This window comes from Gasterosteus aculeatus, chromosome 18 (assembly GCF_964276395.1).
Source record: "Gasterosteus aculeatus chromosome 18, fGasAcu3.hap1.1, whole genome shotgun sequence".
Lineage (NCBI taxonomy): Eukaryota > Metazoa > Chordata > Actinopteri > Perciformes > Gasterosteidae > Gasterosteus > Gasterosteus aculeatus.
In genome coordinates this window covers 3,278,983-3,295,723 of record NC_135706.1, presented here as the reverse complement: position 1 = coordinate 3,295,723, position 16,741 = coordinate 3,278,983, and the positions used below count along the sequence as shown (strand labels likewise).

The 16,741-nt window shown below is 42.2% G+C and overlaps 1 protein-coding gene and 1 long non-coding RNA gene across 2 annotated transcripts in view; one reads left to right on the top strand and one right to left on the bottom strand.

Annotated features, from left to right (window-relative positions):
• ift172 (intraflagellar transport 172) overlaps window positions 1-10,672 on the top strand; it is a 32,820-nt gene extending 22,148 nt beyond the window's left edge. The window contains exons 31-48 of the mRNA XM_040160829.2: window positions 84-177; window positions 773-837; window positions 913-1,093; window positions 1,197-1,306; window positions 2,674-2,803; window positions 3,655-3,753; window positions 3,868-3,977; window positions 4,517-4,580; window positions 4,973-5,059; window positions 6,417-6,533; window positions 6,710-6,820; window positions 6,969-7,088; window positions 7,359-7,454; window positions 8,213-8,272; window positions 8,382-8,480; window positions 9,205-9,358; window positions 9,582-9,673; window positions 10,214-10,672. Coding sequence (XP_040016763.2) covers window positions 84-177; window positions 773-837; window positions 913-1,093; window positions 1,197-1,306; window positions 2,674-2,803; window positions 3,655-3,753; window positions 3,868-3,977; window positions 4,517-4,580; window positions 4,973-5,059; window positions 6,417-6,533; window positions 6,710-6,820; window positions 6,969-7,088; window positions 7,359-7,454; window positions 8,213-8,272; window positions 8,382-8,480; window positions 9,205-9,358; window positions 9,582-9,673; window positions 10,214-10,303 — 1,879 coding nt within the window. The 3' untranslated portion in view covers window positions 10,304-10,672. The remainder of the gene's footprint in view (window positions 1-83; window positions 178-772; window positions 838-912; window positions 1,094-1,196; window positions 1,307-2,673; window positions 2,804-3,654; window positions 3,754-3,867; window positions 3,978-4,516; window positions 4,581-4,972; window positions 5,060-6,416; window positions 6,534-6,709; window positions 6,821-6,968; window positions 7,089-7,358; window positions 7,455-8,212; window positions 8,273-8,381; window positions 8,481-9,204; window positions 9,359-9,581; window positions 9,674-10,213) is intronic.
• Window positions 10,673-15,102: 4,430 nt separating this feature from the next.
• On the bottom strand, window positions 15,103-15,728 carry LOC144389430 (uncharacterized). The gene is made up of 2 exons (XR_013453479.1): window positions 15,612-15,728; window positions 15,103-15,520 (listed from the first exon to the last, which is right to left on the bottom strand). It is a non-coding gene; the product is annotated as an uncharacterized LOC144389430 (long non-coding RNA).
• Window positions 15,729-16,741: the final 1,013 nt, after the last annotated feature.

The window sequence follows — 16,741 nt, the reverse complement described above, 5'->3', positions numbered from 1 at the left end:
TTTTCCAAAATAAAACTGTCCCACAGACAGTGATTGTAAGGTGGAACCTGACTTTATTTCTCCCTCTTCGTTTGCCCCCCCAGCTCATTTGACTTTGCCTTAGATTTGGCTCGCCTTTCCAACAAGGAAAAGATCCCTGAGATCCATCTCAAACACGCCATATTCCTGGAAGATGAGGTAAAGCATTCCTAGAGCTGCTGCGTACAATTCCTTGGTGAACATTAGTAATATCAGTGGGTTTATTTTAAGTCTCACCTCCACACACCACACTATCTTTACTGATTACTTCCAGCTGCAAAACTGGTTAGTTGCTGCAGTTGAAGTCCGACAGAATATTTATTTAACCTGAAGGGAAATTCTTTTTAGTTCTGTCCTTGGGGGGAATTATGTGAATTATGTTAAGTGCCAAAGTCCCAACCACTTAAAACCGACTCTATACCCGTTTAGAGTGTTTTAGTTGTGGTTGTTACTTACCTCCCTGTGGTTTTGTGTTCCTTCCTGGTCATCGCTCTTAAAGCCCCTGGGGCAGTGCTTGGTTGGCATCTTCTGCAATCCATCCATCATTCTAGTTATGAAATAACTAGATTCTCTCTTTCCACAAAATATGTCAAGATTTCCTTTTCCTAGCATCAAACCAAAAACGTCCAATAATATCATCTCTCGTCTTCGTGTCAATTTGACCATTGCATTGATAATTATTGCAAATTTAATTTCTGCTCATGTCGAGAATAGTAAGTTGTGTTTACTTCTTATATTTATCATCACCTTAAAGGGAAAGTTTCCGGAGGCCGAGGTTGAGTTCATCAAGGCAGGAAAACCCAAAGAAGCCGTGCTCATGTGAGTGAATGTAAACTGTCAGCTCAAGCACTTCTTCAAACAGCTGTTTTCTGAGCGTGTGTCTATGTGCTCCAGGTACATCCACAACAAGGACTGGGCCAGTGCGCAGCGGGTGGCGGAGGGCCACGATCCAGACACCGTTTCTGAGATCCTGGTCAGCCAAGCCAAGTTTTGCTTTGAACAGAAAGACTTCCTGAAGGCTGAAGCCTTCCTGCTCCGAGCCCAGAGACCCGAACTCGCTGTTAAATATTACAAGGTAGCTATGAGAGCCATACCATTACTTTATCATAGACTTTAACCCTTCCAGCTTTTGGGCAGATCTTTTTTTATTGAATCCATATTTGTTGTCGGTTCACCAGGATGCAGACCTGTGGAGTGATGCCATGCGGATCTGTAAGGAGTATCTCCCCAACAAGCTCTCCATGCTCCAAGAGGAGTACGAGGAGGAGACCTCCAAGAAGGGAATCCGGTGAGATTGACACCCAAAAGTACAAGAAATTGATGGGCCTCATTTCTTGTCATTTAGTTGAGGGGGTCCGAAATTTTAAGAAATAAAAATGTATCTTTATACCTTTAATTATATTTACCACATTAACAAGATCCTTGTGAACCTTGTTTGGAGGTAATTGTGATTATAGATCACAGGTTTAGGATTACAGACATTACGTTCATTCAAGATAGTATTTTCTTTGACCTTTTCATGTTAAGAAACCTCTGAAAAGTCAGTGGGGGGAACCACAAACCCCGCTATGAACATTCAAAGGCTCCCACCGCCCGCTGCACAAAGTATGCACAAAGAGTCAGTTTGATGCTTTATTGAAACACAGCTCATGTATTTTCCCACATTGGGAGGAATCGCTCGTTAGCCGGCGGACCAAGCAGCAGGGAGCTCTCGTCCTCCTCCCGTCGCTTTAATGACTTGTGGGAGCAAACATCAAAAGTTACCAATGGAAACCAGCGGGGAGGAGAGGGTTAAAGTCAGAGCACACTGAATTATTGCTGCAGAGTTTACAGCTCAGCCTCCAGATCAGTCAAGGCTTCTTAGCATCTGCAAAGCATGGTCAAATTGTAGTTTGAAGCCTTTTTTTAAGATGAGTAATGAAAGTAAGGCCAAGGAAAAGAGTGAGATGACAAAAGGAACAAGGGGGGAGTAGATATCCTTCCTAATTCAAAAGGGGGCACTGTGGATATGATTTCTGTGAGTGAGCTCTCTTTGAATGAGTGTTCTGTTGACTTACAAATATTCTGCCTTTTAGCCAAAGTGGGAGCGCTGAGAGAGCCTGTTTCTTGAGGAGATACATACATACCTAATAAGGAAAATGATCAGAGATGAAAGATGACGGAATTATTGATCAGGGAGGTATTGAATGTTTAATGCAAACAAACTTTGCACATTGAAATAATCCTGCTACTGAACACTATTTTTAATCGATTGATTTTGTTTTAAGGTGCATTCATGGAAAGAATATTATCTGTTGTAGGCAGTCAAATGCATTGTTACATGGTCAAAGAAATGCGATTTGTTCTCTTACGAGAATTAAGTCCAATTAAGTTGAGGTCGAAGGTGCATTGTAGGCTTTTGGTGGAAGATATCACGCTTTTGATATCGGGTTGAAAAGTGACAGAGCAGCAATAGTCGTAGGCCTAATCCCTTTGATTCTGGGATGTATAAAAGCAAAATGCCCACTCATTGTTGCCAATTGGCCAATATATCAAGAGTTTATCCTTCAGATCTTATAATATACGTAATAATGCATCTTTGCTCATTTGACGTGCTAATTTAAAATCAGAAAATGAACCCTTTAACTAAATGCATTTGTTTATTCGTGGGTTCAGAGGTGTGGAAGGCCTGCTGGAACAGGCCAAGGAGTGGGAGCAGTCAGGTGAACACTCCCGGGCCGTGGAGTGTTACCTGAAGGTGAAGGACGACGCCGACGCTGCCCTGATGGAGAAGTGCTGGATGAAGGTAAAGGATCCACTGCGCATGAATAAAGCTCCCTTTACTGCCACGTAAGGCTGAGCCTTAATCATCAAATACTTTCATAGTCGATTAATGGTTTCAGAACGTGGTTCCAAAAACAAAAGCTTTAATTTAAGGGGTCACTGGCCACATATGTTACACAGCATCCGTCTGAGTTATTAATCAAGCACCCTTAATAACTATTCTCTGGATCCACCTGGGATTGTTGGCTGCTGTATCTATTCATATGCAATCTGAAAATAGGAATGTTTTTTGACTTTTTGTCTTAACAATTCATTGATGGAAGAATTTTTTTTTGAAAACTAAAATTTTGAATGCCTACAGCTCAATATTAACCTCAATATTAAAATTCAAACGACAGAAAAGAGTAAAACTAATAAGTCTTCATTTTAAAAAGAAATGAAGGAAAAGTAAGTGGTGTTTCGCAGCACTGTGCTAAAAAACTTCATCATGATTATTTATGTGTTTTTTAGCCTTCTCGTTATGTATATATGTAAAAAAGTGTCGGATACATTTTGTCCCGTGATAGTTGTACTACTTACTGACCAATAAAACAATGTTCCCTCTTTCCCAACTGTTCATAATTTCTTAGAGATAATACATGATGCATTATTTCTTCTCCATTTTATTATATTCATTTTGACACCCTATAATATTAAGCAGATTGCAGAGGGACAGAGTACCTCAGGTTAGAATAATGTATATCTTTTTTAATACTTTTTTATACAAATATTTATTCATATACCTTTTGTGTAAGACCAAACAAGACATACTCTGGTGAACAAAGGTGTGTGTGTTTAATGTGTCTTTGTGTGTGTGTGTGTGTGTGTATCCAGGCTGCAGAGCTGTCCATCAAGTTCCTCAGCGGAGATCGAGCAGTGGAGGTGATCCGGTTGGTCGGACCAAAGCTCACAACGCTGAAGAAGTACAACGCCGTGAGTGAACTCGTCAGCGCGCCACTTCCTGCTCGTATGAGCCGGGTTCAGCGTTTTGGGTTTTTAATTTGCCCGATTTCTCTCCTATTGTCTTGTTGTTTTCTTGCGTTGAAGGCTGCTGAGCTTTACCTGAACATGAACCTCATCAAAGAGGCGATCGACGTTTTCATTGAGGGCCATGAATGGAACAAAGCCAAGCGAGTGGCCAAGGAGCTGGAGCCCAGGTCTAAAGACACAGACACATGCAGTACCAACCACGTACATTAACACTAGTAGTATCTACCTGCCCTGCTCATTCATACTTTATATTGTACTTTTTACTCTACTGCATCTGTTAAATGACATTTTTTTATGTGCAATGGAAGACATACTAAACACATAAAATAAGCGTTTGATGACACCACCAATATGTGAATTGGCGTCTGATGGGACAGTAACTGCAAAGGATTAAGTCGACGCTCTTTTGGTGACTGGGTTGGTTCACAGTTGAGGCCCTTCTGATTTGTCATAAGTGGAGCTTTGTGATCTCCCAGGAGTCATTTTAGGTCGATGATGTCATTCTTTTGTAGCTACTCCATTGTGCAATAATTAGGGAAAACGAGTGCTTCTGCACAAACACAGATTGCATATTTCTTTAGTTTGTGTGTATATTTTTAATGTGATACATGATACTTACTTTCATGCAAATTGTCTCTAGCTGAGAATAACTGGAGTTCTCCTCTAACATATGCTCTATATCTTGTTTCCGGGATCTCTTTGGCAGGTATGAGGACTATGTGGACCACAAATACAAGGAGTACCTTAAGAACCAAGGCAAAGTTGACACTGTACGTACGACTACGCACATACCGGATCCAACGAGTATGATTTTGTTGAGGAAATATCTCCATACAATCAGTCTAACGCAATGTAGCTCAGGACCTAGTTGGGAAAGAATCCACTGTCAGCAAAATACGAGACATGCCTTACTCGCTTACCTTGCAGAGGAAGTGAACCAATCGGAAATATGATTGATTATCTTTGATCTTTCACCAATTTAAACCTTGTTTGCTTGTGTGTGTGTTTTACTAAGATTGACATCATTTCTGCTTGTTCAACAAATCAGTATTTGCAGCATACGTGGAAGCTGTAAAGTTTACATTGTACTTGTGTGAACAAAGCCGGATGTGAAATATTGAATATTTACACTTTTTGATTTTGATGCGGGTGTGTCTCACAGCTGGTGGCCGTGGATGTCATGGCAGCACTGGACATGTATGCAGACAGAGGCCAGTGGGACAAATGTCTGGAGACGGCCTCTAAACAGGTACTGAATGCGCAAACCTGACTACTAAAGCTGTAAGCTGCTGCACGAGACGTTTTAATGATTTTTAAGTCAAGTCAAGTCAATTCATTTTATTTTGTATAGCCCATTATCGCAAATTAAAAAATTTGCCTCAGAGGGCTTTACAGTCTGTACACATACAACATCCTCTGCCCCGAAACCCACCATCGGCACAGGAAAAACTCCCCAAAAAATGAAAAAACCCTTACAAGAGGGAAAAAAGGGAAGAAACCTTGGGGAGAACGTCAGAGGAGGGATCCCACTCCCGGGATGGACAGACTACAATGGATGCCATGTGTACAGAATGAAGAATGTATAATGCATGCAATTCCTATGACAGAAATGATAGTAATGAAGTAATTGTGAGTAGTAAGCCAGGCGCACAGCAGGACCACTGCAGGGGCAACCACCATCACATAGAACCACCATCCACAGAATCCTGTGGGGAGGGAGAGCACAGAGATTTTAGGAGAGGGTAATGTCGGTTTATGAGTAAAGTAATATGATTAATATCTAAAATAATGATGATGATGGCAGCAGCAGGCGTCAGCATGGCCACGGTAGGTGTCAGGACCAGGGTCCCGAAGGAACCACGATCTACGGAGACCTGATAGGGGCGAAAGCACAAAAAAACTCCCGGAAAGAAGCTGAATTAGTCATGTGCATTAATAAAACTTGAATTATGGTAGAACGAGAGCGTGAGAGAGGAGCTTGGTGTGTCCTAAGAAGTCCCCCGGCAGTCTAAGCCTATAGCAGCTTAACTAAGGGCTGGTCCGGACTAACCTGAGCCAGCCCTAACTATAGGCAGAATCAAAGAGGAACGTTTTAAGTTTTACTTTAAAAGAGCTGACCGAATCTGCCCCCCGGACTGAAAGTGGAACCTGGTTCCACAAAAGAGGAGCTTGATAACTGAAGGCTCTGGCCCCCAGCCTACTTTTTAAAACCCTAGGAACAACAAGTAACCCAGCATCTATGGAGCGCAGTTGCCTTGTAGGGCAATACGGTGTTACAAGCTCTTGAAGATACAACGGTGCCTCACCAGCAAGTGCCCTGTAGGTGAGGAGAAGTACCTTAAAATCTATTCTCGATTTAACAGGGAGCCAGTGCAGAGAAGTTAATACAGGAGTAATATGATCCCTTTTCTTAGTTCTTGTTAATACACGTGCTGCAGCATTCTGAATTTTTAACTTTAAGTAATGCTCACCGGAACCAAACCTTCCATTCGTAGTTAGAGAGGACGTATATAAAGTTGTCCAATACACATAAAGACCTGTAAACAGTAGTTCTCGTGTTCATCTTCATCATCATCATCATCATCGCCCTTGTTGTGTTTCGTCAGAACTTTAAGATCCTCCATAAGTACGTCGCTCTGTACGCCTCACACCTCATCCAGGAGGAAGACGCTCCGAAGGCTCTGCAGCTCTACGTCCAGCACGGAGCGCCACCCAACCCTCAGGTAGGGTGTGACCGCACTTCCATGAGCGCGTTTTCCTCACACTTCCCGATCTGCTGCCTGAATATTTTAGCGCCTGGATTCCGTTATGGTCTGAAAAACACACCTGTATAAATACAACATCATTTTAGATCAGATGTTAATGTGTTGCCTTTTTGTATTTCTTATCTTAATCCTAGAACTTTAACATCTATAAGCGACTGTTCCTGGACCTGATTAACCTCCCCGACACGGACGGACCGGAGTCTTACCAGATGTGGGCCGACCTTCGCAATTTCCTGCTGCAGCTGGTAAACGACATCAGGAGAATGACTCCCCTGCAAATTACGGGGAGTGAATTTCCTAATATTCCTCAACTGTCAACCTATTTTTGTGATGCATGTGTTTTGTTTGTGTGTGTGTGTGTGTGTGTGTGTGTGTGTGTGTGTGTGATTTCAGTGTGAGAACATGTCCCGGTCGGCAGAAGCCAACTCTCCAGCTCACGAAGAATTCGAGCAGATGCTGCTGATCGCCAACTATTACGCCACACGATCTGCCGCCAAAGGAGTCGCTCAGCTGGTACGCCAAGCACAGGAACACTGAGGCCATTTGATAGACAAAAGATGTTCAGTCTGCATCTGCGCTTTTCCCCCTATTTATTATTTTCTTGTGTTTTTTGTCCTGTGCGTGTTCAGTAACAGTGAGGGCCGGTGCATCTAAAAAACAACTTTATAATATTGTCAGTATTTATTCAACAAAAGCGTAACATTCCAAAATGTGCCATTGTTCCAAAAAAAACTGTGAAAGATGCTTTATCTTTTCTAAACCAAAGCTTCCCTCTGCCTGCAGGTCAGTCTGGCAGCCAAGTTGTCCGTGTCTCTGCTGCGTCACACTGAGCTCGTTCCTGCAGACAAAGCGTTCTACGAGGCCGGCCTGGCCTGCAGGGTGAGTCCACCCAACAAAGAGGAACACTTCAGGATGCAGCCTGTGTTCTCAGATAATAAATGCTCCTTTCAGTTCAGTTTGTCGTTACTGTCCGAGTATTAAAATGCTACTAAGTACATTTATCCAAGTAAAGTACAGTTTTAGGAACTTCCGAGTAATTATATTCATTTAATGCCACTTTTTGCTTGTACTCCATGACACAGGCTAGGTTGTACCTTTATAACACTACATTGATCTGGCTGCTTCCCTTAGTAGTTCATCTGCAGCAACACATACATGAAGGTAGCAGGAATATAAATCCAGAAACATAGAATGTAACAGTAAAACATGCACATACCTACATCCTGCTCATAATACCTGTCTAATCTTACTTATTTAAGGTTTTGAATGCAGGAATGTTACTTGTAGTTGAGTACTTTAACTCGGATCGGAATCCTTCCTCCGCTGCTGCTGAAATGAAATAATGAAATAATCCCCTATGTTACAATCTTTTACTAAAATTCCCACATGTCGTGCAAATTTGCTGAAAAGTACCAACTTCCCGTCACAAAATTGCTTCATATGTGTCACCTGAATCACCGGTTTTGAAAACCCAGGAATAATGCCTTCTGCCATGTTATTGTATTTCTGTCAGGATAGTTGAGTTCAAATCCTTTAATGCCAATAAACATTTGCCAGACAATCCCCATTCCTCTGACTAATACATGAACCTGAGTACCGGATGAACATGAAATAACTGTTTCTTTGTAACCTGGCAGGATGTCGGCTGGGAGAACATGGCCTTCATCTTCCTCAATCACTTCCTGGATCTGTGTGACGTGAGTGAACCATCGCAGCTCCTCTGGAGGACAAATGCTTCCCCTGGTTATTTGACAGTTTGCCCGTGGGTCAGGTCTCTGTGCTGATTGGGACGATTTCTGTCTCCAGGCGGTTGACGAGGGGACGCTGGACGCACTGGACCACTCGGACTTCCTGGACACCGACATTCCCTTCGAGGTTCCAGTTCCCAGCAAACTCTGCGTCACTGTAAGGTCACACTGGACAAACTCCTTAAGAATCAGCTCTGGGGAATGAATAGGAGCAATGGAGCGTTTATCGCTTGCTTATGAGATATTCTGTAAATCCGACATTGTTGGGAAGCCATAAATGATGGAGGAGGCTGTTTCGTTATGAGTGAAAGAAAATCATTTACCACAGAACATAAATTCCTGCATAGAAGTCAATTTCCTGCAAATAAGTATCAGTGACCTGAGAGTACTGAGTAGAATTAATCAAAAAATACCAGCAAACTAAACATATGTACAACATAAATGCCTGTACACCGGTGAACGTTGATTACCGTGTTAGAGAGTCATCTTCAAGTGCTGAAAACGTAAAAGTTACAGAAATCTGTGCTTTTCTCCGGTTTAAAAATTGTATTTCATAAGATATGTTTATCCGTTTTTGCTCAGTTTAACTATTAATCCTGAATGTGTTTTTTTCAAGATACATTTTTACTTGGTTATCAAATTACGCACCAAAGTTAATTGTCATGTTTAATCCCTAATTTCAGTAACAGTTGCTATGCAAGCGAGTTGCTGCCCGATTGTTCGGGTACAGCGGCAGGAAGTCAACGCGCCCTTTTAATCAAGAAGGACCCTGTTTTATCGGCCTTCCCCTTAAACTGCTCAATACATAACGCTGCAGCTTCAACTTCAACCATCAGCTTTCAAAGAAAACAAGCTGTTTAATATGTGTGTGTGTGTTGCAGGACACGCAGCGGGAGCAGATCCGTGACTGGGTGCTGATGGTGTCCATGGACAATCGGTTGGAGCAGGTGCTGCCGCGTGACGAGCGGAACATGTACGAGGCCTCGCTGGTGGCCGCCAACACCGGGATCCGCTCTCTGCCCTGCGTCCTCACCGGTAACACACACACACACACACACACACACACACAGGCACAGGCACACGTGTACACACCAACACTCACTCATCACACCTGCTGATTTCAAAAATGAAAAAATCTCGCCATGTTTTGATGTCCGTTGTCTTCAAATGAACATCATGGTTTCGTGCCACGATGTCCACAAATGCTCGCATGTATATTCAGTATAGTCCGTGGATCTGCGCTGTTGCTTCCTCTCAGGCTACCCGGTGCTGAGAGATAAGATCGAGTTCTCTTCTGTGGGGAAAGTAGCCATCAAGAAAGACTGGAATAAATTCCTCGTGGCCACAAAGGTGAGATACAGCCGAAGGTGTGTTATTAATGTAGATCTAGGGGGGGTTTGGTGGGACTAAAGCATTGAGAAGTTGTCCCTTTGGATTCTGGGCAATTGTGGGGACATTTTTCACTATTTTTATAAACCAAACAATCAATAAATTATCAACATATTAATCCATATTTAAAAGGAATCATTACTTAATAGTTCCAAGAGAGCTCCAGCTCAACCATCGGCATTAAATCGTGCTTTCACATTAAACACCACAATAATCCTATTTTATATGTGACGGCATCACAGTCACAGGGGCCATTTTCTACTTTACACTCTTCTCCCTGATTTTACTGAGAAGATTTGAAGAAGGGATCTGAGTTGTCTGATGTCTCACTGACTAAACTTCTTTCACTGAGTTTCATCATCCGTACCAACATGAGTGATTCATGTTGTGAGTCGTGTGATGTGAGTCCACGTCACACGGCGGCAGTGGCAGCGTGCGATTAATCGGTTTTCTCGAGGCTTGTTTTTTTTTTTTTTTTTAATGTCCATCTTTTACTTTCAGACGACTCACAGTTCAGAGTGTCAGGACGTCCTCAAGTTCATCAGCCACTGGTGTGGCGGCCTGCCGGCGTCCGGGTTCTCCTTCAGCTGATACACACCCACAGACACACACACACAAAAGGCTATTTCTCCACCATATAAACATTTATTTATTCAAGAAAGAGGAAGTAGCGCGCTTGTATTTTCAACGCAGATGGATCAGCGTATGCTGGATAACTCCCAAGGTTCCTAACGGATTTGAAAGAGAAATAGTTTCTAGCAGATGTTTGTGATACTTTGATATGTTTGACTTGTACTCAACAGATATTTAGAGTGACTGTTCAATAACGGCTGTTTTTTCTCTGTGTTTGCTTAAAACGCCGGCATCCCTGCAAATGCCTTTATTGTGTCTTTGATATGGAATGTATTTTGTTAACAAAGTAAAATAAAAGTTAGTTTTCAAGTATTTTCCCACTGCAAATTTTAATGCCTTTTTATTTTGTCTCGTGTACTGATTTTGTGATGCTTTCTCAGATGTTTGTAGGTAAAGAAATTTAAAGCTACAATGTCACAAATATCTATTTTCTTTGGCGATAGATGGTACTGCAGGTGTGTTTCCAAATCTCATTTTCCAGAGAGCACCGGTGTTTATAATCCTGCAAACGCCACCGCGTTCAGTCCTCTTTGTGTCTACTCCATACGGAATATAGTGATTTCAAATGATTATTTTATTTGAGTGACAATTCCCCACAGCTCTGACTAATATTTTAAGAAAATTCTTTTGAATCTAGCCCAGAAAATCAAAGATAAAATTGTAAAATTACAAACCATGTCCTGAAATACTAATCCCTGCACTCACAATATTTGATTTGTTCTCCCAATTTGCTTATTTGTACTATCGAAGTAAAACCTGTAAACCCAGTTAATGACATGAAAACTATTGTGTTTGAGAGGGGGCTTTTTATCAACTTATTACAACATATGACACAGATTATAATCATCTTTTATTTCACTCATCCCAGGACGACAACATTTGATGACAGCTAACTACTTTGAGCTTAACACCAGCATGATGGTGTTTACCAGGTATGATTCTAGCATGTTCCGCATGTAATAAACTAAAGGTCTTTACTGGTTCATGGAGATTACCAGTACATTTTAAAGATAAGTAGAAAAAAACGTTTAACGCATTTTACAGATATTAAAAAATAAAGATTCAGGCTCAAATTAACTTTGTAATGTAGTGTTTATTAGTACAAATACAATACAGACAATTGCAACTGTCATTCATAAAAACAACAAAAGCATTACTTTATTTACAGAATTTACAAAAAGTATTTTTTGGAGTTCAAACACAAACAGTTGTAATCTTGTAATTTACCCCCCTGTTGTGCCCATGGATACATATGAATTCATACAGCAGCCTCCTTTCCCAGTGGAGGTAAACTGCAACCAATAGAAAAGCCGACGTGTTTGGGGAAAATTAGTGAGCGATGACCGAGATTTGCTGCCCTGCTGCTGGTTCCACGTCTCACACTCACCTACACTGTTCCAGCCGAGAATAGAACGTTTACTCAAGTCAGCCCACACACGGATGTTTTATGTCCACATTACTGCAGACATGCTGAGACATCTGTCTCAGGAGAACATATTAAAGTGATGAATATAACCTCAGGAAGCGCCGGGACTCATGCCTTTTTTTATTAAAGAGAGGAATGATTCAACAAATGAAGGTGAAAATATCCCTCTGAATCTAATTATGCTTGATTATGGTTGTCAGGGGGGTGTTTGTTGGCTTCATTTGGTTGATGATTTGTGTGAATTTACTTATGGTAAATGATCAGCAATGATGAAGAATACACTATTTTGTACATTAAATATAAATTCCATATAAGGTCCCTGTAGACCTGTTAATATCAACACCATCACTCGCAGTCCAATATCTCCCAGATCATCTGTACTCAAACTCTACACTTTTGTTTCTTATTTGTCTCTTCCTAAAAGTTGCATTTATACAATGAATTACATAATTAATACGCCTGGCATTTCAGATCTCAAATGAATCAGAGGAATGACGCCTACTTGAGGGCCATCCTTGACGGTCGGGCCCCTCTTGATGTACAACAAATAGAGCGCTTCTTGTGATTTGGGAGGCTTTGTCGAGGAAGGTGACGCAAGCGAGATGGAACGGAACAGAAACATAAACCACGGTGATTGAAGAAACATTTTATGCTTTGACAGGTAACGAGAACTGCTAAATTAATCATTTTAATTAAGTGTTAAGAACAAAAGTAGCATTTTGTTAGCAGATGCATACGCGATAACTTCATTGCCTTATTGGTAAAGGTAATATAATCTAAAAGCAAATAGTTTCTTACGTTGTTTGTGCATGTGGCATTTTGGTCAAACTTAAGATATCTCTTAATTATACAAAAAAATAAAACTACATTCTTTTATAAGGGGGATTGAGAGTATTTTTTAAGAATCTTTTTGGAGCACCATCTATTGGCCATTAGCGGTACTGCATCAAACTCTTCCCAGATATAAAAAAAAGCCCGGAAATCGGCCATGTTTATCGAGGCAAGCCATGTTGTTGAGGTACAGAAAGAAGTTCCTGGGTTTTTCAATCATATTTCTCCTGAGATCGGCGGGTCTTCCACGTGGCCACTGGAGGCAGTCTCACGCTCTACTGGTGGAGTTCGCCGTTGATCTTCAGGCCGCTCTCTTGGCATTCACCGCGTGCCTTAATTGTATGGACATTTAAATCAAGGTCCGCTGTGAACACGAGGAGAAACAACCTATACTAGTCCAGTTCCGTTCAGTTTAATACATTTTTTTATTTGACTTGTTCAAACCCTTCAGTTCTCTTAAAAAAATTCTACTCAACCACTCAATCCTACCTCGTCCCTTTTTCGTTTTCTACTTCATCCTTCACTGTATCCTTCAAAGTTACTGTTTCCATGTACGGTATCCTTTTCCTTTATATCACCAAAAGCACGGAGGGGCATTGACTATGTTGGAAAAAAAAGGAAACGTTTCAAACCTATTCCAAATATGTGTAAACAACATAACAAAAACATGTTATTATATTGAGCTTGGATATCTCTTATGGGCTCACACAGCCTGTGTTTACTGAGTCACGTTTGGTTATATAATTGCATGAAAGTGACAAATACCTCACTGATTATTTATTGTGACAATGCACAGTCTGTTCACATGTAATGCGAACGGACTAATCATACCAAATATTAACATGGTGTGTACTGACTGCACAAAATAATGACGCCAACGATAGCATTCGTGGTGACGTTGATGCTGATTTTACTACGTATTGTGAATATTCTGACAAGTGCATCATGTATATTGAGATGATGCGTTTCCTGCTGCAGTGCGAAGACAGACAGCTCAGCAGGCCAAAGCGGCTGTAATGGTCCGTAGGTGTGAGTGTGAGTGTAGGAGTCATCAACTGTAAGGGGCGTCCTGCTGACCTCCACACTAGATGCTGGGACTGTTCCAGACAATGACCGAACTGACTACAGTACGACCAGATATCGACTACGTAAAGATTCAACTGTGCACGCTCGATACCATGACTTAAAGGGGCTGGATGTGTTTCTGCAGCGTCCACCCTCTTTCCTCACTCTGGTATGAAAATCAATTTGCAGAGACGTAAAGGCCACGGTTCTCTGCCGTTCTTTTGGAGGGGGCGAGGGGGGGCAGCTAAAGGAAATAAATAATGTCTATTTCTCACCTCATTGTTCAGATATTGATCTTGGATCCTACCAAATTAGCGTTGTTCTTTCTGCACAGTTTGCTGCTTTTGAAGGATTTCCAGATACGCGAAGAATTTGGAGCAAACAGAATTTTGAAAGGAAAACAGCAAAATACAGCTGTGTTTTGTATCATCCCTTTGATCGTGCAACTCCTCTTTGGTCATTCTTGCCTGAGACGGCAGCTGACTGCATATCAAGCAATACTAATGCAATCTCAAGCGGGGAAAGCAAACATAATGTTTAGCTTTGATTGTTTGCCGGATTAAAGCCGCTGCAATGCGAGTGAAATGCGTGTAGAGCATGCAGTAATGTATTCTGGAGGGAGAAAAATCTGAAAGAATATGCATGAAGAGGGAAATTATTCAAAGTGACATGCTGTATTAAAAACAAAACAAACGGCAAGCAAAAAGACCGGCATGATCCTTTGAGGAGCACTGCGGACAATGAAAGCATCAACCTCCATTATCCAGCAGCAGCAGCAGCAGCCATAACGTTATGGGCACCACTGCATTAATGACACAGCTGCAGGGAGGAAGATGCTGCTGTGATTTCTGCTCCCTATCCCACATGAGGACACCGCGCCGCCCCCCCCCCCCCCCAAAAAAAAACATCCTGCCATGCAGCCTTTTCTTTTTAACGATGCAGCAGCAGCAGCATCTGTGCTGCTCAATGGCTCCCCGGCAGAGCCGAGGACCCATCTGCAGCCTCATTAACCGCTGAAATGCTAATGACCCAGATAGCTCATGTAGGCTAAAATGCAGAGGGGAGGGGAGAGAATAGGGGGGGGGCTGCCTTTGTGGGGGTCGGGCGTTTGTGTCAAAGCCTGCGTTAAAAATGTCTACAATTCTTACAATTACACGGAATATCTTCAATAACTTATATTATAACATACTACATATTAATTACATTTTTTTGGTTTTTGTTTTATGAAATAAAAACGACGAGTCTATTGCTATTATAATATTATAAATGTGCATATATTACATTAAGGATGCGTTTCGGTGTACTTAGTGTGTGCATGTGGCATTTTGGTCAAACTGAAAAAATAATAATTAAACGCACACAGAGATTCCGCAGAGTACGACAGCCCACTGCGGCTGCTGCAGGAGCGGATTTAGCGCAGATGAAAGGAGCTGGTGGGGAGGGGGGACGGGGGGTGAGAGAGGGGAGGGGGGGGGGGGGGTTAAAAACCACAAGGCCTGAAAATGATATATATTGGAAATGAATGAAAGACTCAAATAAGATATTTACTTAAATGACCGAACACATAAATCGCTTGTTTGATGGAGAGATGGCGCAGCTATCTATTTTTTTGTAACCATCACCGGACGGTTACCGACGTTTGATGCATCTGAGACCTCCGTAAAACACACCGATGCCCGGAGCTCCTGTTCGTCCGGCGATAGAACGCTCTCCAGCCGCCCTGATGTGCGCGGCGCGGCGCGGCGCAGTGCCGCGGAGTCATCCTCTGGAGGTCCACGCAGGGATGCTGAGGATGCGCGGGGATGGATGTTGAGGGGGATGCGGAGGTCGAACCGCTCTTCTTCTGCAGCTGACTTGGAGAAAAAAAATGAAGAAAAAAAAAATGAGATTTTTGTTTTTTAAATTCTCTGCAGAAAACATCTTCATGCACAAAATAGTCCAAACCCAGAAGAGAACTAGAGCCAGGCGATATCTCAACCCCTCAGAAACAAGGTGTCGTGTGCGCTGGGTGCAGTCGGGAGGTGGATACAGTAGCCGAATGGAAGGATGGAGTGAGAGAAGTTGGGCGCAGTCAGAGGGAGAGAGGAGAGAGGAGGAGGGGAGGGGCTGGTCCTCCGTAGGAGAGGGAGTCAGATGGAGCTCCAGCTCTGTCCTCCCTCCGCTTGTCATCCTCTCCTGAGGATGGAGGGAGGAAAAAAAGAGTGAGAGCATCTGCCTCACAAAGCAAACCAATTGAAACATCCGACTCTGTACTTAGCCGTTGTTAATGCGGTGGTTTCACTGAAATGGTTTCAGGAAACACCATATTACACAGAGCATAGCATTATATTATATGCATTATATAATGCATATGCAAAAGGAGACAATGCTTTGATTTATCATCTATGAGAGGATTGACTTTAATTCAATGCCAAAATTGTGCTCAAGCAAAGTAACGTAAAAGTACATGTTTATTCCACCACTTCCCTTAAAACATCATACACGTTAAACTCCATCTGCTCCCGTCCTCTCTGCTGGAATGTGAAATTGTCATTTCATTCTGAATTATAGATGACCCTCGCCGTTACTGTCAAAGGGTGAAAGTCGTTTATATTTTGCCGACGCGAGCAACATTTCCTCCATGGCTCCTTATCGCTCGTCATCTATTCCCCCTTAGCCGTCCCTCCTACTCAGCGTATACTGCAAACCGGTGGAGTGATGGGGGGCTGTGCTCTCGTCTGATCCATGAAATCCGTGGCTTCCATCTGAAAGAGCCCGGCTCTCTTTAACAAACCACGCACAAGCCTTGATATTCTTAATAACACGGGATGGTGCGCACGGTTTTACACATACACGTTTTCTATGCTGCTTATATTTGATCAACTGATGTTCTCATTTATAGTGTTTATTTTCACGATACCCCGTATAGTGCTGTTATCCTGTATGTTCTACCTTGAAGTTTTGCTTTTAGTGTCTGGGGGTCAGTTTATTCATATAAATTCCACAATGATAATTTGAGCACAGCACGTTAAGATGCGTAACATTTACCTTAATTGACTAATAACAGGGGTTTTGTTTGATAACCAAGATGGGTA